At 37.4% G+C, this 22,172-nt stretch overlaps 1 protein-coding gene across 4 annotated transcripts in view; it reads right to left on the reverse strand.

Moving 5' to 3' along the window:
• Positions 1-16,542: 16,542 nt before the first annotated feature.
• ZNF385D (zinc finger protein 385D) overlaps positions 16,543-22,172 on the reverse strand; it is a 405,889-nt gene continuing 400,259 nt past the window's right edge. For all 4 annotated transcript variants that reach the window (XM_079300352.1, XM_079300353.1, XM_079300354.1 and 1 more), the window contains one exon: positions 16,543-20,556. In XM_079300352.1, coding sequence (XP_079156478.1) covers positions 20,323-20,556 — 234 coding nt within the window. In that variant the 3' untranslated portion in view covers positions 16,543-20,322. The remainder of the gene's footprint in view (positions 20,557-22,172) is intronic.

The following is a 22,172-nucleotide window of genomic DNA, read 5'->3' on the forward strand; positions in this document are numbered from 1 at the left end:
GAGACTAGAGTTTTACTTCCTTAGCTTTAGAGGGTCTTTCCTCCTCCTCCTCTTATAACTTCCAAGCAGGTGTGAATCAGTGTGCAGGAGCTTGTTTCAGTTGCCTAGAGTACTTCATGTGAGCCTCTGTTGACTCAAAAGTGGTTTTACAAGATTGCCAAGGAATTTTCCAGTTCAGTGTAGCTGCACCTTTGAAAGATTTAGTCCTAAGTGTTTAAAATAATACTTATTTTCCTGAAAGGTAATGTTTTCAATAAGGGGAAAATACCCTTCCTTATGAATAAGAAACAGACTTCATTTCTGTCATTTACTCTCCATCCTTTAGCATCTCTAATTATGCAGTCTTCCATCACCACAGCAACAATTTCTAAAATCCCCTCTGGCTTTCCCCTAAACTTGGAATTTTCAAATTTAAAAATCCCTTTTGATCCTATATTCCAGTCTGGAACAAATAAACAACTATTGGTGAGCAAACGTGGTGCTAGGAGCCAGTCTGCCAGTCCATAGCTTCCCTGCTGTTTCCCACAAGTTCCTGCCAGTCTCTGATATCACCTTATCATCATTGTGCTAGATAGAAGCATTATCTCAGTTGGTGAGAGCATGGTGCTGTTAACACTAAGGTCACATATTCGATCCCCATTCGGGCCATTCACTTAAAGAATTGGGCTTTATGATCCTTATGGGTCCCTTCCAGCTCAGGATATTCTGTGATCCTCTGTTATTCCCTGCAGCTTTCCCATCTGTGATCTAATTTCAAGTTGTCTGGACAGAATAATATCAAACAGAAAATTGAGTGACCCTTGAAGCTCATTAAGAAAACATGAATATTTCATTTATTCTCCTCAGTATGCCCTTTGCACTTTACTGAAAGTACATTACAAACTCGTGGAGGTTCTCACCACCTCTGCTCTAAGTGCTGCCCAACCCAGCCACACCTTAATGATTCCCTTCATCTTACTACACTGAAGAAATTAATGTTGTCAAAAGCAGTTCATTGAATTGCCCCAATATGTTTTTATATTTTACTTTTTTTTTCCCCACCCCCCTCACAGGATGTGGCCAGAAATGTGTATTCTGTCACCATCTGCTGAAGCTGGGTGGGGTAGTGATTCTTTATCTCCGTGGCACATATTATCTGCTAATGGGCCATCTTTAAGACAAGATGGGGCAATCATCTTTATCTTTCCCACAGCCGATCCTCCCTCCAGGAAGATATCCTCTGCTGCTGAGCCATTGAGTCCCACTGTATGACTGATAAAATTACATCATCCCATGGGAGATGCTCCAGCCAGGGGAGGAGCCAAGCCTTTCCTACCTTGATAAAAACTGAGCTTTTGGACAGCAAGTTACTTTCTTTCCACTGGATTCCAGAGGAAAGTCGGACCTTTCCACATCATCCCTGGACATTCAGAGGAAAACTGCACCTTCTACAGGAGCACTGCTTCAGCTGAACCACATCTGCCACTGCAGGAGGACTGTAGCCACCATTTAATGGGACTGCTACCAACACCCTAACTGACAGGGTGTCAGGCTGTATTCTGACTCTGTCAGTGTTTTGGGATTGTTCTTTGTAATACTGAGTTTCTATTTTAATTTTCCTAGTAAAGAATTGTTATTCCTAATTCCCCTATATTTGACTGAGAGCTCCTTAATTTCAAAATTATAATAATTTGGAGGAGGGTGTTTATATCCTCCATTTCAAAGAGAAGTTTCTGCCTTTATTGGCAGACAGCTGTCCTCCAAACCAGGACAGTCTCCTCCTGCCTTTAATTGACTGCCTTGTGTTCTTGACAGTTCAGTTCTGTTCTTTAAGGACAGAACATTTAAAGTTCAGTTCTACTAGGGAAGACCCCTCCTCAAACCCAAATCTCTTGACCCTTAAGGCATTTTTGTGAAAGCAGCTGCCATGAAAGCAATTTGTTGTTGATCTGAGTCCAAGAAATAAACACTCTGTGTTCCATATATACGTATTCTGAGCTATACTTTAAATGTCACATAATTTTAACTTTGTATATATCTGGAATTTTTCTCCCTGCAGCTTATACTTTGCATTATGCATTTATGTAAAATGCATTTAGCCAGGAGTAATCCTTTGAATTTCTCATCTTTATTCCACAGGGGAAAATTACAGACTGGCTTCTACTTACACAAATCTAGAAACAGTCATCTGAGTAACTTTATATTATAAAGTCCTTAATTTTAATCTAAACTTCACTTTCTTTCTTTAAGTTTGATTTGATAGGTTTGAAATGATCCTGTAACTATTGTCCTTGATTAATACTTTTAATGAATGTATTTCCATTTTGTCTCTTTTTTTTCCCTTTTTTTCTGATTACACTATGTGTGCTAATTTTAATTCTGGTTACTTTTTACAAGATGCTACAGAATGATTTGTATTTTTTTCAGTCTTGTTCTGTTCATCTTCAATTCCTTAAACACTCAATAGCTGCATTTTCTGCAACAGATTCCCATTTATGGTGACACATTTTCCTCTGCAGGAAATATTTTCCTGAATTTAATACCTACCCCATCTTTGTAAATCTTGCAGTGTGTACTTTCATACTACTTGTCCATTTGCATACTTGTAATCTACCTTCCAAATTCATTAAATATTTGGTAAATAATCTCATAATATATTTAAATCTTCGGTCTTTGCAAACACGGCAAAACAAAATGAAAGTTTCATATTTGTATACACCAGTAAGATATATAATTGTTGTATCTGATACTTCACAAAGGGATTTTCTAACTTTTCTGTGCAGCCAAGTTTCAGCAACTTCACATTTTTGTGGAAGTGTGTTAAAAAAGTGACTACTTTGAAGCTATGTCCCCACTATTTCCCACAAGGACTGTTACAAAAGCAGCCCCAGGTGTTCAAGTCAAACCTGAGGGGAACAAGGACTATTGACAAAATTAGTGAAAACACTGCTTTTGACATATGGTTTGGAAAGAAGAACTAGAAGTTCAGAAAACCCAGAAAGAATTGTATTATTCTAGTTTTCCACATACCATTCTCATCTATTTCTTTCCACCAATTCATTCATATCCACTTCTTACACTCCCTATCCAGCTATCCCCTGCTGTTTGTGGACACTGCTTCACTAACACCAGCACCTGCAGTTTATACAGCTTGTTGATCTATTTTTGCCACAGGCAGTTATTGGATTTCATTTTAGAACTGGTCAACCCCCACCAATCCCACCGCCAAAAATACTTTTGAAGAAATGCTATCCAAAAAGAAAGCAGCTAAAAAAGTTTTCAGCTGATGCTCTCACATCTCCCATGATTTCAGGGATTTCAAAGCCAAAGAGACAGGAACACCTGGCCTGTCTGTGGTATCACAGACATTAAGACATATTACTCAGCTAATATAATGTTTTTGAAGGTTTTCAGTATCAAGTAGTACTCATGCTTATTTTGATTTCAGCATTGCTTCTATAAAGAGAAAAGAATAGTCCTTTTTAAGGTGTACACAAAGTAAAAAATATGAGATGGTCTGCTCTTGGTTATAGCAGGCATGGATCTGTTCTGTATAAGCTGTACTGAGCAACAGTTACAGTGAAGGCAGCACTACTTTCACTGAGGGTGAAATCAACAGGTGAGGAAATAAATCCATCTAACAAATTCATTGTGCTAGCAATGCCCCATAGTATTATATCTTCAAAATGCTGACCTTTTTTCCACCTTCCATTCCTTCCACTGGAGGTAGGCATGTCCTGCTCAGCTCCTGTCTCCCCTGGGACTCAGCTACACACACTCTCCTGGCCTTCTACAGCCACCAGCAGTCAGTTTAAGCAGTGAGTAGGCAGCAGCAGCCTTTGCTTTATACTCTATCTGCCTTGCAAATGTTATGGGGAACTTACATAGAGTGAAAGCTTACAAACATGGAAAAGGGGAAGTGGTACAACTCATTGAGCCAAACCATATAGAATATATAAGTTGCAGGAGAACAGGGCAGAAAAAAGAAAAAAATTACAAAGAATACACAATGTTATTTTAAAAATTCATGGTCCTGCACTCGAAGGTCAGAACCGTGAGCAAGTGCTCTCTAGGGCTATAGAGAGTCCATAATATTTCTTCCACAGAAAATAGAAACAGCAATTCGTAACAACAGCTATTATGGCTTCAAAAGGTACAGTCTCCTGAGGATCTCCTCTTGCTTTCAAAAAAATTAAACTATTTGATTTTCATTCTGCATTGTGCAGCTCCTCAGGAGTTAGGGCAGGTGACCTGTTTTATCTGAGTCACCAGCCTAAATCAATTTCAATCCCACTGATCTGATTTACTCCAAACTTCTCTTTTCACAGTACAGCTCAACAGCAGGTCTGAATGAAATTCCTTTCTATCAAATTGCCCAGGCAATTCAAAGTAAGAAAGCAAGTTTGTATCTGCCAGTCTTAAAAACTCCTTCAGGTTCTAAGGTCTGTGGACATGTAGCCCTATGGACTGAATGGAACAGAAGATTTTTCTGTAAAGTCATAAAATAAAGCACTTTGTATATAAAGTGCACAAAGTCTTCAACAAATTGCATACCTCCTTATCTTCCATCTGTATAAGCTACAATACAATGCCCATTGCCATTTACTAAATGGATATGGCTATAATTTTTTTAAATGGTACATGGTTTGTTTTTATTTTATCAGTGTGAGAAGTAGGAGTAATTTAATTGACATTAAAACAGCAGTGACTTGCTATCCAGCAAAACAAATTGTGCAGGCTATTCCTTGCATATTGCTTATTAGTTTCCTTGGTAACTTGTAATCATTTGCCTTTCTAAAACAGATGAGATGTCAACAAATATATACTGTAGTAGTGGTTTGATACATCAAAAACAAAAGTGCTGTAATGACAGCATAATAAATCTTAACATGAAAACTTAATGGCCACATTAGTGACATAATAACCATAGTCTCAGGTTCATGCTGCTCACCAGTGCATACTTTTGTTTTACAGCATGGTTGTGATATGTAGTAGTATATGAAGCACCTTCCAGTGCACATTCTCTAAAATCAACTCCAAACTAAACATTTAAAGCAGTGCACCATTACAAGAACCAGGGCAGCTCACTGATGAGAAAAGCTGACAAGAGAAAAGATCTAGGGAAGTGATTTTCTTACTTTATCTGCCACTTGTCAGCTGCACCTGGAATGCTTCATCTGATTTGGGTCCCCACTAATGACAAATATGAGCATATCACAAGGATTTTGGTGTAGGGTGTAGAGAACATAACACACAAGAGAAAATTTGCTTGGTCTGTAGAAAAGCCTAATGGGGGCTACTCAGTACTGGCTACTCAGAGTCAAGACACTCTTTTCAGAAGTGTATAATGAAATATTAAGAGGCAGTGTATACTGTCAGTTAGATTTTTTTAACAGTCTTAAGGAAAAGAAAAATCCAAAATTGCACAATGATTAAGCTCTGAACCCTGTTGCCTAGAGATACTATGAACTTTCCAATGCTGGAGATTTTTAAAACTCAGCTGCACAAAGCCCGAAACAACCTGATCTAACTTTGAAGATAGCCTTGCTTTGAGTTGAACTTGATGACCTGCCATGATCCATGATTTCATGGTTGAATATTGGCAACTGCAGCATAGATATATCTTTGGCATCTCTAGAGTTAAGCAGCAGTTGAAGATGAATTTTAGTTTGCAGTGATTATGTATGTATGGGGGGGAAAGAGTAACTATGTGATGCCTGTTGGGACCTATGTTCCAGTTTCCAAAATCTTAAGGGATTAGTTGTGCTGCCTTGTACATCTGCTGTGAAAATCACTGGAGTAGTCTCACACACCTGTAACACCTGTGACAAAGATGATGAGGACAAACACAGGTTATAATATCTCTAAGTGGCTAACTACTGCATTTTTATCTCAAAATTGCATCTTAGAAATTTCACATCAGCATTTGAAAGAAGAAAAACATGACTGATCTACAGACTAGATACATGATTACATATCCAAGTATCTTTCTCTTCCCCAATACTTCTCCAAGTAAGACACTGCTGGCATGTTTTTAGTGATGGACAAACTAGTTTGCAGAAACAAGTGGAACTAGGTAAGTTTCTAGTAAAACAGCTAAGTCAGGGAACATAGAATGAACAGAGGAAAATAAATAATGAGGAAAGGAAGCTAAGGAAATATATTAATTCCAGGGAGACCACCACCAATGTCTGATGTGGTTAAGATAGGTCAATATTGGGCAGAAGTACATGCTTTTAAATTAATGGGGAAATAACAAGAATAACTTTCCACAGCTACTGTACATGAACTTTCACTAGTTCACTTAATCCACATTTAATAATTTTCTGCCTTGCTTATCTGTTTTAAATCTCCATATTGCCAAGACTTTAGTGATTCATGAGCCAAGTGGGATAAAAACAGGAGTTCCCAATATTTTCTCTGCCCCTGTGCACACACACAGATGAATTACACATCCACACATTCCAGACCCTCTAGACTTATTTCTGAACACCCCTGGGAAGAAGATATGTGATCTCTGACACTCTGGTCACCCCATCTGCTCTCTAACAGTACTCAGAGCTGAATATATAGAGCAGAACATATAACACTGTCAAAGCCTCTGGAGATTTTAGCAGCTAGGCCATAATAATGGGATCCATGAAAAGGAGCTAAATATTTAGGAGGAGATTTGAGCAGAATTTTGGCAACCTTTAAGCAAACACTTTTGATCCCCAAAATTCCTTCTCTCTAGCTCAGCAAATGCTTGAATGATACACGTGCATGCATTCCTTCCTGAAAGGTATCCTGGCCATTACGGGTGTATTGACAATGTTGATCCATATGTCTTAGGCTAATCCTTGCCTAAGGCTTTTCTAGATTTCAGAATACTAATTCAAATAAATGCAAGTTCAATGAGGCATAAGATATCAAAGTCAAAGCAGGAAGAAGCCGTATCCACACGTTGGTTAACTCATCACCTCCTAACACTTAAAATTTTATTTTACAACCTAGTGTATCTCCTGGGAATCAATAAGTGCACTCCAAATGACATCTTGCTAGGAGCAGAGACACTATAATTTTGGCCCACTTTTCTTTGGGCAGATTCCTAATAAAACACTGTCTATCCCACAAAGAAATTTTTCCTCCTACTGGTTTGAATGTTTTCCCAGGACAATACCAGCAAAGACATTTATCCTAAGCAGTGCTGTCACCAGCATGGATTCTTTACCTCTGTGATTTTGAGAGGGTAAAGGAAGACATGAACACAAACCAGGAAAATCTGGCTTAGGAAGGTGGTGAGGAGTTTTAGGGACAGTTGGAAAACTGGGATAAATTCTTCAGGGGACAGAGTTATGTGACTATGAATATAAACATTTGCTTTCATGTTATTTGTATGGGAAATATTATTTGGGCAATACTACCAAATGGAAATATTTTATATTTATAGTGGACTGAGCATGCTAGTCAGTGTATTACTTAAGCCCAGTAAATGGGGGTTAGTCTCCAGTTTCATGACAGTCTCATCACTAAATAGGATCTCAGACCAGATCCTATTCTCCATAGGTCTTACTCTCAGCCCATTTTCAGTTGCAGAACGACCTTGAGGAATTCCTCATGAACAGTCAACATACAAAGCTGGATCTGCATGATGCCTCCACTAGACTAGGAATTCTTTACCATAACCTCTCACAAAGTGTAACAGACTGGGACAAGTTAAGGTAGGAACACGCTGACACAGCAATTCAGCTCTTTGACAGCTACAAGAGGATATTCATCCTACCAAAAGCATTATCAGGACACACAACTTTGTGCTTTGGTCACACCAAGATATTTATGCCAAATAAGAAGGACTCCATTCACCACACACACCAAGCAAAAATTCAGAACAATTGGTACATCCTGTTTCTATAAAATAGTATTAAGCTATTTTAATTTTTTTTTAGTTTGACATAAAATTGTCAACAGCTACATAGTTTAGAAAATAAGGTCTTTTTGCATGAGGAATTGATTGATGTTAAAGAGGAGAAAAGTTGAAATAGCAGTTCTCAGAAAAATTTCACAATCACTGTCTCTCTGGTAAGACAGGAGATATTTACAGGGGAATATGACCATTTTTAACAGGGGTCATCTCTCTGATTTTGATTTAAAAATAGCACTTTTATTCCAAACTATGTGCCAGATCTCAGCCACCAAAAATTGCTATAGGCCTAGAAAAAATAATGAGGCTATGCTTATTTATAACAGAGCCTAGCTCTGAGCTTTCAAATCAGCCTCAGCCTTTAGAAAAGGCTGCAAAAACCCCCTACAAAAAGTGAAAACAGTATTTCTATCCAACAGCTCTGTGCATTGGAAGGAAACACCTGACTTCTGATAAAGTTTTAGATAATTGTGGTTTCTCAAATCAGGAATTTTTTGAGATGCTAAAAGATAGGATAGACTCTCTTGCCTAGAAGGGAATGAGGGATGTTGGAAGGAAGGAAAGTATACCACTCATCTCAGAAAACTTTTATAAGCCAAATGTAATTTATACTTATGATTTACTGCTATTATCCTCAACAAACTTCTACATTTGCTTCAGTTTTCTGCTTCTTTATTTTAGCCTGATGAAGCCATGTTACAAATGCTGGTGTTTCTCTGAAATGCTGGGTAGGGGAACAAGGACTCAACCACCTTTGCTCTGTCATTCTTTGTTATTTTATATTAATACATACATTATGGCTGGCTCCCATCACCCCCAGTCCTGGTGAGCAGCCCAGCCTCCTTGCCTTTGCTAAAATAGAATGTGTCCCTGGAGAGTTTGAACACCTTAATTTTTGCTTAAAATTAAGAAACCAAACAAACCAAAATGAAGCAAAACACGTGCACCTCCAAAACACCACAAAAATCCAGCCCTGCCCCTCCACAATTCAAAATTTTTGCATTAATGTGCTTGATCTAATAAAACCTTCACTGCAAGAAATTCATCACTTTTAAGACTGAAACTAAACTTTCTAACAGGGATATTTTGGTTTTTTTACACTCATCTTTCATATGGAAGACTCAGTTCCATCACTGTGCTCTACCACATCCTGGACTTCATGTTGGTTGTCTCCTACCCTGAATTAAAGAGGAACTTGCTTACACAGGATTAATTTATGACATAAAATATTTGCTCAATTTCAGATTCATGAATCACAGTGCCTATCTCTCATTTATCATCCAATGTTTCCTTTGCAGTCTGTGGGGAAAATAAGCACTTTAAGTGCACAATTCATCTCATCCTATAGTAGACTTTTCATAGAGAACAGCTCTAAACCTACATTTAGTGAAAGGCAATGTTAGAGGTGTACACATTTACACTACTGTGTGGAGTAATGAAGGAATCAATTCACCTACCAATAAACCAGAGGCTGAGGAACTGTTTTAGTGCCTACCAGCTTTACCAAGGTTCTAGCACAAGCTCAGGTCTCCAGACAGTGGCAGATGAACTTGAATTTCATATCTCAGATGGCCAGCCTCTTACTTTCTTTCCCATGAAAAATTGCAAAAGCTTCTCAGTCTATGCTGGGATGCGATTAAAATAACTTTTAAGACTTGGCTTCTGCCATAAAATGAAATTCTTATTTTATGATAACAGAGAACCTTTAGATACCAATACAGAAAAAATAAATAAGAAATGGCCTGGTTATAAAATGGTCAAATTATTAACCATGCTCTGCATACTCTGAAATATAGATTTCCATTAACAGACAGCATAATCTATGAAGACTTTGCATTTATCTGTTCTTATGCTTAAGATGCTCAAATTAAAGATAACGCAGTGGACTAAATAACTGTAAATCTACAAATGTTGCCATATTTTTAATGGGAAAAATCACTCTAAATTATATTTAACATTAATTAAGAAGTCAGAAATTAAAATTGGTTTGGCCACGGTTGTAAGGAAAACAGAAGGCTTCCCTTTTTTAGCCAAAACATTTTGGATTATGTGTTTGTGCTGCAGTCACACAAACCTTTTAGCTCTGTAAAATATTTTGAACATGCTTCATTTGGAAGAACATTCTAAATCAACTAATAACATATCGAACATATTGCTGAGCGTTGAGTCATAGGTTTTGGTTTTTTGGCAAGGAGAGGTTGTTTGGTTGTTGTGGTTTTGTTTGGGGTTTTTTTGGTTAATTGCAAAATATGAGATTGAGCAGGGAGCAAAAATGTATCTGTAGTGTGGCACAGCATGACACTTATATCGAGCTCCTTTTTGAAATGTGCAAACCTGTGACTTATTGGCAGAGGAAGGTTTGAAAAAGTAAAGACAGGCAGGTGTCAAGGGGCAATTTATTTACCTAATTATTAGCTAAAGCTTGAACTGAATCCTCTGTGTTAAGAATCAGACACCACAGACTTGTGCAGTAACTTCAATAGGATCTGTATTTTATTGTGGAGCTTTGGAACTCCACAGCTCAACTGAATGGCTTCTTACCCACCTAGTACAGACATACAACATGTAGGCACTCCTCCACTGGGGAACACAATTCACAGGATTCAGCAACTCCAGGAAAGAGTCTGAAATGAGTTAAGAGTTGAGAGGCCTTTATTTTGACTTCACCTTATTCTGTTGCAGGGACTTGGTCATAGGTACCTGTATCCCTATGGGATTATCTGCCCTAAAGTCCCAAGTCAGTTGCTGCCCAAAATATAAGGTGAGCAAGTCTTAAATAGTTGCTAAACTCTGCATGTTTTCATGAATTCAGTGAGCTAGACACATACTTTTTGCTTTCAGCACTGTTAAATATTTTCACTCATCTGTCTGAGTCTTTAAAACCATGTACTACACTCAGCAACTGATTGTGACAGATGTATTTTGACATGAGATTGTCTAGGGAAACTGTACTGAAGCCTATTTCAGCAAGAATATGACAGACACTTCCAGCTGGCATGAAGTGCCCAAAAAGCCTCCACCAAACATATGTATTTATGCTCAGTTTTGGAACAATTTTCTTACTATTATTATGTCAATATATAGATGAAATAGACCCATGGCAAGATTCAGAAATCTTTTACCTATTATATGTCAACCCCAATTTTTTGTGTATCTCTCTCCCCAGCTTATCAAGCGGTGAGTAAAGTATTTAACATACTTTGGAGCAACACACTAGAGTATGCTCAGAGTGAAAAAGGAACAGATTTACTGACTAGTGCACTGTGCCCAGTTAGCTGCTGCCACAGCAAACATGGACCTCATTCTTAACCAAGACAGACTCCACCTAAGAATCACCTCAGTGTTTGCCTGGATGGCACCTTTTCTGTGTTCTAACACTTACAAATATCTTTTAATTTCCAGAGAATTTTCACTAGTAAATTTATAGACATCAATTAAATTATTTGTGCTTGAAGACCATCTCACCTTGAGTAGCTTTCTTCTGTTTCACGATAGTTACCACAATTTCCATCCCATTGTAGGGGGGGCAGTAGGACCTCTTTCACGCTCAGCCTTCTGTCCTTATTCTAACCATATAAATTTTATTATGTTCTTTTCCCATCCCTCATGTCTTTTCTGAAAGGATTTAATTACTCTTTATTATGAATCAATGAAGTTGCCAAAATACAAAGTTTTTATTCTGTGGTGGTATAATGCAGAATATACCTCAATTAATGTTTTTTATTTTATTATTAACAGCTGTATCAAATTCATATCTCATTGCCACAAGTGGCAATACCTGTACATTTTGCCCTTCAGTTGTTTACAGCTACTTAGAGCTAGTGGTTATTAGATTCTAAATACATAATTGTCCTTTCTTTCCTATTGAGTTACATCTTCTTTCTATTATATTAGTTCTCAAGGTCATTCTGTTCTTTTGAGAAAATATAATGTTCCTTTCTCGATTTATGATAGCTCCTACTGTGTGTTATCAAAGAATTTCAAGAGCATGTTTTTTATTGTGTGCTAAATCACCAGTGAAGCCAGATGCAACTTAAAATCACCTTCTACTTACTCTCCCCAGCCTAACAATTCTTCTTACACTGTAACCCATGCAGACTTCAGTTAGCTTATTTCAAAATTATTTGAATTTACATACTACCAGTTTAATAATTTTTATGGATCACAGTCTAAAATACCTAGGCAAACCTGAAGCAATTAACCTACACTTACCTAATGAAAAAACTATTACATTTTGATAATTTTGTTTTAACTAACTTACCTTTGAGAAGACTCTGCTGTCTTCTAGTCCACTGCCTTTTTCCATGTGGTTGATAAGTGACCTTTAAAAAGCCCTCAGGCAGCTGTCAGGTGTTTCAAATAGAAAGGTTTAATTGCCCCAGTCACCTCCCTCCATCCTTTTTTAATTAGAGATATTATATTGACTATTTATCAGTCAAAACTACTATTACAAACCACCAGACCGTGAAATTTTGCTCTTGGACTTATAAAAATGTCATCTAAATTTACAGTGTTTTTGAAGTGTGAATGGATCAGGGAGAGTTTTTGTAAAAGTGTCAGTACTCGATGGTACTGCTCACAGTAAGTTAGTGCTCAGCAATTTAACTGTGCCCTGCATTATTAAATAAAGGGCTTATGCTGGTTATCTGTAAGCACTAGGAAGAGTATTTCATTACCCTGCTAAAAAACTTGGTCTCAGGTTTGAAATCTCTCACTGCAATTTTGGAGATTGTCCATTGCTGGAGGAACATTGTTCAAGAATACCAACAATCTTCTCCAATTCTCAATAGTTGTGTATTTGGCAGGGTTAAACTTGTTCTCACACTTGGGTTAAGAAGAACCTACCCACATTTAATGTCCAGAACTATTACCCTCTCTGGCACTTGCTGTTGGACTAACTTGGATGATCTCCTGAAGATTATTTGGCACAACATATAATGTGTGTGTTCTTCATCTCCAGTGCTTTTCACTGGGTCCTAGTAGATTTTGAGGGTTTTTTAATCCAAATTTAAATAGTTAAATGAGTTGGTGGCATCGAGTACATGATTTGCATTGCTGGATTAAATATCTATTGCATGGGATAGTGATCCATTGCATCCCGTCTCAAAGAGCAGAACTGAAGAGTTTTTGAAGTATTTACTGCCACTATGAAGTTCCTGACAGTCAGATGGAACATGGTATCAATAAAACATGAAAGGCTAATTTACTTTTTTTCCCCCCTACTGCTTTTCACAGCTTTCGCATAAGGAGGTGAAAAAAGCTCTAGGTTTTATTCCAAGAATTGACTTGCCATGAAAAATACCCCAGTGGAGAACAGAGAGCCTTCCACAGTTAGGGAGAAGGCTTAATTATAGCAGAGCAAACAAAATAGGCTTCAGTGTTCACCATTTAAAACAGCCAATACTGTAATGAGGGGCTTAATGCAGGGCTCCAGCCACATGCTTTGATTATGCCACTGAAGGGGATAAGGAGGTATCATACACTCATATTTTAACGACCATAAAGTGAGTGTTTTGATTTTTCTTTTCCTCTTAAATGCTCCTTGCAGTGTTCCATGCTGCTGAGTCACAAAATGTGATTTAGCAGAAGGATTGGAGGAAAGTAAATCTGTGTGTGTGCAGAGAGGCAATAGATGTGCAGGCATTTGTTGACATGGTGGCTTTAGTGTGAGTCATTGGATAAAGAGATAGAGCTGTCTCAATCTCCTTTCTAAACTATAAAAACAATAGAAGAAAGAAACAGGCATTTTCTCTTTGACTGACGTGTAGATTTCAGCAAACTGGTAGAACTTGAGCAACTGCAGGAAGAAAAAAAGTGACCCAACTTGAGGCTCATTACATTTTCATTTTTAATTCCTGGGTTCTCTTTCTGGGTACCAAAACTGACATTAATAGTTTTATTCCAATGGAAAAATCAGATTCAGGCGGCAGTTTGACTGGCAAAAATATCATGGTAGTTATACATTGAAAATATGTCTGAAGGAAAGATTACTCTTTTGGATGGGTAGAGGGGAGATAATCATCCCCCACACTGAAGCACTGGTTAAAAATCCTCAGTTCAAGATTTATTTTTCAAATTTACATCCTCTGTGTTATTAAATACAACAGAATGACCACATTAAGAACTCAGCCTCTCCCCATTAGGTCACCAGAGAGTTTTGAGAGTTCAATCAGGCTGTTACAAAGGCATAGCTTTGCCAACATTCTCTCATCTCCCACTTTGCTGTGCCCCAAACAAATGTCTGCACTTGACAGATTGTATTTTGAACTGACAGTTTTCACCTGATACATGTCTCAATGAGAACAGTTCCCATGGTAAATGCCAGCCACAAGCCACAAGCAAAGAAAGGGCTGACATTGTTAACAAATGCTGCAGGCATTTGAAGTGAGAAAATGGTTTGTGGGTTTTATCCCTTTTTATATTGCTTTTGCACTCACAAATACATGGATGTTTTTTGCTGAACATAAGAAATAACATTTAAATTTGATTAGATCTTTGAAGGATTCCCAAAAGATGAATATTTCAGGAAAGCATGAAAGGATAAAGAGCTGTCTGTGTCATAAAACTCTAGATTAGGTAAAGAGCACTGTAGTATAGACATTCTCTCTTCACAATATTTTACCATTACTGTAGCTCTGCTCTTTTAAATTCTTTATTCAATTTATTGACTCTGATCAAATGACCCAACAGGGGAATTGATGATTACATACTTCTTAAATGTGTATTTAATTTTATGGATTCTGTTCAATCATATGAGAGACAAAACAATGAATAAAGAAACATAGAAGAAAAATCAAATTGCAATAAAACTAAAAAGTATGGACATCCTTCCTGGAGACCCAGGTGTTGACAAAATGCAGTGATATCATGGCTGGTATGAACACACCTGAAGACATGGAGTTCCAAGGAAACTTATTGTCCTTCAACTGAATGTCTAATTCTTACACAACGATTATTATTAACTATGCTTGCTTCTAATCATGAGTGTCAGATCCTCGATTTCTGAACAGGAAAATTGTCAGTGTACTGACAGTGTGTCTAGTGTGAAGACCATTGCTACAATGTCACTGTAGGGTCTTCAAAGTTAAGATCTCACAATCTTCAAGGTCCCTACTTTTATATCCAGGAACTCTTCAATGTCCCAGCTTGTTCATAACTCAGAAGTTCCATTTAAGAACATTGTACAAGGAAAAAGTGACAAATTAGTCCACCAAATTCTTTACATTGACTCTTTCAATTCTTCTTATTTCCCACCCAAGCATCATCCCAGCATGAAGCTGACCACATGAACCAGGCAACCACTAATCATTTTTCTTGCTCTGCCAAGTTTCTTTATCAAAGTATCAATACTGAATCAGAGCTGAATGACACCTAATTGCAGTACACAGCATGACTGCAAAAGGCCTCATCCACTAAGAGCAAAAAATTGCCTCTATTGAAATAAAAGATTTTTGCAACTGCTATCAGGAGTCCCAAAGTTAAGAGCATTATGGTTTTCATACCACTGTTAATTTCAGTCTGGAGCACAGGTTCTTTCAGCTGCTGACATTTCAGGTCAGGCTATGTAATAATCATCTTCCAGATAGTTACATTTACTCTGAAATGGTCCTGAATTTTAATAAACCTGTAAAAGTGAGAGGCCATAAAGCTCTCATCCTTGGCTAAACCCTTTACTGTGTGTTTGAGATTTCAACTAGTTTAAGATAGGATTTATCAATATCAGGTTTTTTTAGTCACGTACTGAATTCCAGCACAGAAGCTTCTGTATGATCCATCAGCACTGAAGGAATGGCTCTTAGAGATAAACAGAGAACAGAAGATGTGAAGTAAAAAAAAATACTTAACATTTTACATAGTATAGGCTCGCATTTTCACATGCATCTTGATAAACAGGAAACCCACTCTTTTTTTCTTGGGATCTTAGACTATTGAAGCCTGAACTGTGCTGAAATCAGTTTTAGAAATGAAAATTCAGTCACCTGCTAGTGAAAGGAACAAATTCTTGTGAGTTAACCCCAAAACCAGGACACTTATAAAGTGGTCTAGGTTCTGATTTCACATTTTCAAAAAGATTTGTGCAACCAAATAATTTGAGTGTCTGTGCTTCATATCTACCCAAAAGAATGTTACAATTGTGAAAATCTATTTAGATCTTGCTCCTCAGTGCTGGTCTAATGTTCATAAAATGATATTTATTTTTGCTAAAAAAAGATACCAAGTTAGAAATTCCCCAGTATGCTTCGAAGAGACTAAAAACTATGGGTTTACTGGGAGTAAAAGGCAGAAACAGGGGCTCCTAAGTAGCATGATTTCACTTTCCCAGGAACAAGGGGCCAATACATACTTTGGCAATTAAAATAGAACTAACTATTCTAACTAACTAAAAGCAGATGCATTCAGTTATGGTATTCCAGATGTAAATGGAAGATAATGAAGTGAGACATCAAATTTACCAACAGCATCCTTGCATTGGTTCAACATCTAGAAAGTCTTTTAAACCTCTAAAATATAGAGCCAATTGTATTATTTCAGTACTAAAGTGACAGATGTAATTCTTCTAGTTATATTAACTTTATTTAGCTATTCTTAATTTTGTATAATTTTATAGAATTTATCTTAAAATAAAGATGCATACTTTTCAAATACAATATTTCTTGACATAGTTTTTTTTTTCATTTTTTAGATCATATTTATTCCATTGGCTTGCTGACCTCTCACATCAGCTTTTACAGCAGTTTTCAAGAAGGTAACTAATTTCGTGGTTCAGAGCAATGACGATCCTTCAGAACAAAGGTTTGAAGCCATAGATAGTTGGAAAAATTAAGATAGCATAAAAATATAAATATATATATATATATATACCTCCCACAAAAATACCATCTCTTCGGGTCAGAACAGAATAGTTATTCTTTAACATTTTGAATAGAACTTAAGAAAACATCCCTGAACCTGATTGTTTTTCTGAGTTCATTAGCCAGCCACTTCCCCAGAGGCTGATTTCACACTTTTATTCCAGTGAGTGACTGTCTTCAAAGCAATAATCTGCTTCCTTGTGCTTTAGGCTTCCTCTTGGCCCTGGAGTGCTATGGTAATATGAAACATAATGGCCTTTTTTCTTTTAATAGTGCTCTCCACACTGGATGTATTGACAAGTAGGTGTAAAGTGTCTTCTGTTTGCTACCTCCTCTGTCATCTACAGTGGACATACCTTGACCAGAAGTTCTCTTTGCCCCATCAGATTGCTGTGCCAGTATTTTCCTTGACATATATATATATATATATATATTTTTTTTTTTTTTTTTATATATATATATATATCTGTATATAGAACTATTGTGCTGATGTCCTGGGCTTGTTACTGACCGAGGGGAGAGTGGAGCAACAAGGCACAGAAAACCCACTATACATTCTAACATTTAGGCTTTATCCTTTATTAGGTAGTGAGTAAGAGACAAAAAGAACTGAGTTTGTTGTTTACAGCTGAACTTTAAAAGAGACTTGTGTGAACAAAACTTGTTCCATAGAGCACTGCGACAAAAGAGGTCCAAGAAAACTGAAGGTGTCATTGCACATTAGCTGCTGTAAATAGTTGGAATGACACTCTTTTATTTCTAGCAAAATTTGTATGAACTCTGCCCTTAGTACTGTGCCTCCATACATGCCACAGGCCACGTTTTGGCAAGGATCAGCCTGTTGATTTTGATGGGATCACAACAACATGGCAGGATATACAGCAAGTGTCCATGCAGAAGGCTGTGCATAAGAGCCTTCAGGGTATTTGTCTATCTCCCATTTTCCCATCTGCCCACTTCTTCATGGGGAAAAGATAGCCTGCCCAGATCTTCTACCTTCCAAAATGTGAGTACTCCTCTGCTCATTTAGCAAGCTCTTACACAGGCTCTTACAGAAGGCTCTGGAAACAAGTGGTGGTTCATGGAGCAGAGCTTGAGAGCTGCTGCCCTTTGCAAGGAGGAATCTGAATGCAGCTGGCAATGGCACTACAGCTTCTGCAGACAGATGGAAGGTTGAAAGCAGGCTTAAAAGACCAAGTCCACTGCATCTTACTCTCTCATGTACCCAAAAAAAATGAAACACTTTCTAAATTGAGTGTGAGGAGCAGGTTTTGAAGGCTGGCTTATTTACTGCCTCTTTACTGGGAGCTGTAGAGTAGAGAGCCCTTTTAAATGTCAGCCCCTAGTTATTTAAATGTCTAAACTTGGCTTCAGGAATTTACTCATACTGTTGTTTTGAAAGTTAGGCCAAAGCATCCAGCTGGTAATTAGCTCTAGAATCACCATCATGTCTTTTTCATGGCTACATAGGTGTGAATTAAATATAAACAAAAGCTCATTTCATTTCAAGGCACAAACGTTTGCAAATAAACCGGATGAAATACAAACACATAATATAGAACTTATTTTAATACTTCTAGATAAATAAATGTATCTCTTTGGAATTCTTTGGACACAGATATCCATGGAACCTCTTCTTTCTCTCTCTTTATATATTTTTTATAAAATCTAAATGCGGAGAGGTTTAAAAAATGGCAAATACGAATGTGTATGGAAGGCTCACTGATGAACTGCAAGTCAAAAGTGCTGTATATTCCCATCCTCTATATCTCCCACCTGTCTGCATCAACCACAGGCAGCACTGTATAGCAACCACATGGTCAATATTTTGCATTACTGCCTTCTAATAAAATCTTTCACATAATTTCCCCATCTGAACTTAAATTATGCTTTTAAATTTTATTCTGCCTAAATGTACGGCAGGCATTTCACTTAGCTACACATCAGAGTGGTTGCATGAGACTCAGCAGCGCACTCCATAATATTAATAGATACTTTTCAGCTCCCTATGGGAAAAAGCAGGCAGCAAGGATCAGAGTCAAGAAGTCTATTTTTTTCTCTGTTGTTTGTTACTTAACACTTAATGACCCACATGTGAAATCAATGGTTATATAATTATTTTTATATAGTAGATTTTCTGTTTATAAGTTATTTTTCTTACTCTAACATATATACAATATATCTATATATACCCCTGATAAATCTTACTTTAAAGGGACACAGTCAACCCCTTTAAGCCTCACAGTAAATACATAAGGCTTTAAGCTGTCCGTACATAATTGTCAGCTACAGAATTCAAGGGTCCCTTGAGATCCTAAAAGTTGTATTTGTTCCAAACCCATGGTGTGCAGTTATCTCGTAATATGTGTCACTGTTTACATTTTATAGGTATATTAAGACATTTTATATCACATCAGTAGGAAATAAAACAAGGGAGTAAGTCTGCTGCTAAGACTAAGCCTATTGCAAAAAATATTACCTGTATCTACAGACACTCCCACTGGTGTGATATAAAACAAATATGTGCCATTCTTGGGATGAAATTCTGGCTACACTGAAGTCAGAAGGAACTTTAAACTGACTTAAATGAGACCAGGATTTCTCTTCTGTTCTCGTTTGTCAGTTATGACTCTGTGTAACTGATTTGTGTCTTCCCTCTGCTCAACACTGAAGTGTCAGGCCTGTTTCATGACAAGAGTGTATTTTTTGTTTTCCACTGTCATGTCTTAATCACTGATCTATCCTGTATGTATTACACTCTTTGAATAAACACAGTGTACACATACATTTTCAGTTAAAGGTTTGACCCATCCTGTGTACCGTATCTGAATTATTTTTCCCCCACTAGATCTTCTTTATCACTTTCTTTGTCCTAACCTAGATTATTTTCATTCTTCTGTGAATGAGGAAAACTTTGCTCACTAGGAACAGCTCCACGTCATTGTAATAATTTTTGACTACTTACCAAAGTGACATAATTTTGTTCATTTTATCTTTTGCAACTCAGTTAGAAACCTAGTGGCATAGATAGAGACACAATACTACTGTTTTACAAGACATCTATTGTATCTACTTTTGTTCAGATAAATACCCAGTAACTGCTGATTTGGCAGGAGGATTGGTAAGGGTACTACTATTCACAGTGTTTCTTTTTTTTTTTTTTTCCTTCTTCTTTAATCTACAGAATAAAGTATTTTATATACATTGGAACCAGTTAATGCCCTTTAGACAAATTTGTAAGTTGTTTCATAAAGCAGGAAAGACATTGCAGGGAAATATGTGCCAAAATGCACAGTCAAAAGGCTTAATAAGTTTTATATGTCACTACAAGTCAATGCTGGAGATCAGTTCTAAAACGATCAATGCTCAAGAGAAATGTCCTCAACTGGAGAAAATACTGCCCATTTCCCCTTTCAGAATTTGTTCAGTTCTCTATCAAAAGTTCTGGCTCTTCATATATACTTTAAACTATAAATAAACACTGCATAGTTCAATGTTCTTGATTTTCTTTTTTTTTTTGTTTTTTTTTTGTTTGTTTGTTTTCTTTTGATTTGAAAAATTATTGCAGTACAATGAATTCCTGTCTGGAGTTCAGTAAGGAGCAAAGAGCACGGGGGTGTGGGTGGTCCGTATAGGCCCGGGAGCTGGTCGTAGGAGCGCTGGAGGGAGTGCAGAAGTCTGGAAGAGGGTGGCTGCCGGGGCTGTGCGCAGGCTGAACGGCGAGTTGACAGCCACAGCAGCAGCTGCCGCCGCAGCTGCCAGCGGGTTGGGCAGGATGCGCGGGGCCATCGGCTTCGACGGCTCCTTGGAAAACACTAATTTCACCTGTGGGGAAGGAGACAAAACAAACAGACACATCATTTGTTCGCATTAGCTACACAGGAGGAGCTCGACTTGAGATTGTACGTGCAAAATCGAGGCCTGGTGGTGGCTGCTGGCTCTGTGAGCTACAGACTTGTGACAGGTGATACGACCTCGCCTGCTGGACAAGGCACAAGGATTTGGCTGGTTCCAGTGTTCACACCTTATTGCTGACACTCATAATTTGAGATTAGAAATCAAAGCAAATCTAAAATGGGCCTGTGGAATCTGCACCAAAGTAAAGCTATGTGTACCCTGCAACAATTAAATAAGGAAAAATTAGATATCAATTAATAGATGTCCATCTGGACAGCTTAATGGAGAGATCAGAGCAGAATGAAAATGCATCCCAATCTCTGGTTTTACAAGACACTTTTGTAGGATGTGATTTCTACTCAAAACTAAGATCTCCATAGCTCCTCTTCATTTACTCCTGCTTCCTAATTAAAAGCAAATAAACCAATCTTATCTTTCATGAGTTATGAAAATCTCTCATGTTTCATGTATTTAAATGGGTTCTGCCCCATACAATTTTGCTGCATCCTCAATGTCTTCAACTGTTTCCCTCTAAGATAGGGTTCATTCTTACAAGCATTATGAAAACGTGGCAGATATTTTAAAGTAGTATTCTGTCAAAGTATAATATTTCTATTCCTGTCACTGAGGTTTCTTCTTTAAAAAAAATTTAAATCAGAACATTGTGGTATTTCCTTCCCAACAGGACATGATTTTAAATCTTATGGACTATCAAATACAAATCAAAAACCCCCTTATTTAGAGTTTCCTTAAAAAGGAAAAAAACCCTGAATTTTCTCCAACGCTGAAAATATTCACAAGAGGTCCAGTAATATTTAAGAAAATTTACATTTGGGATGCATACAAATGACCATCAGAATAGTCTCTGTGGATTTCTGCAGTTTTCAGTGGAATTTCAAGTTTCTAGTGAGATGCCAGGAGACTGAACACCTTTGCAGTCCTGTTTTTATAACTCTGAGATAAGATTAGAAACTTCATTTACTGACAAAGATAAATTCCTATTGTCTCTGATTTCTGTTGGGTCTGTGTCCTAGCATGACCTGACCCTCCTGCAAAAGGCATAAATCTGAAAACATGGTATGGAATATACAGAATATATGTACCATGCTGTGGTACATCTCAGCATAAATATGGACACTTTTACTTAAAGGAAACACAATTTCTCATTCTTGACTTGAAAGGGATTTTCAAGTAATTAACTTGAACAATATCGCTGACATTTTCAACTCAGCAGAACCCTAGTAAGTGAATCATCAGAGAGTAAGGACAGGAGTACTCTGGGATGAACCACAATTGAGTTTCATCATTACACTATCTCTATATTCCAAAAGGTCTGTTGGTTCATTACTGGCCAGATGGATAGAGAAGTTTGTTTTTTTTTTCCCAATACCAGTTGGCAACACTGCTGGCTTCCAGGTCCTTTAAAGTTCCGGGAGAAATTCTCAGATCAAACCAAGTTCTTTAATTCTCTTAACAAAAGATATAATAGATGCTAGATACAAAATTCCCTATAGTGCCTATGAAAAGAAATGATCTGATCTTTT

This window comes from Erithacus rubecula (assembly GCF_903797595.1).
Source record: "Erithacus rubecula genome assembly, chromosome: 3".
Taxonomy (NCBI): domain Eukaryota; kingdom Metazoa; phylum Chordata; class Aves; order Passeriformes; family Muscicapidae; genus Erithacus; species Erithacus rubecula.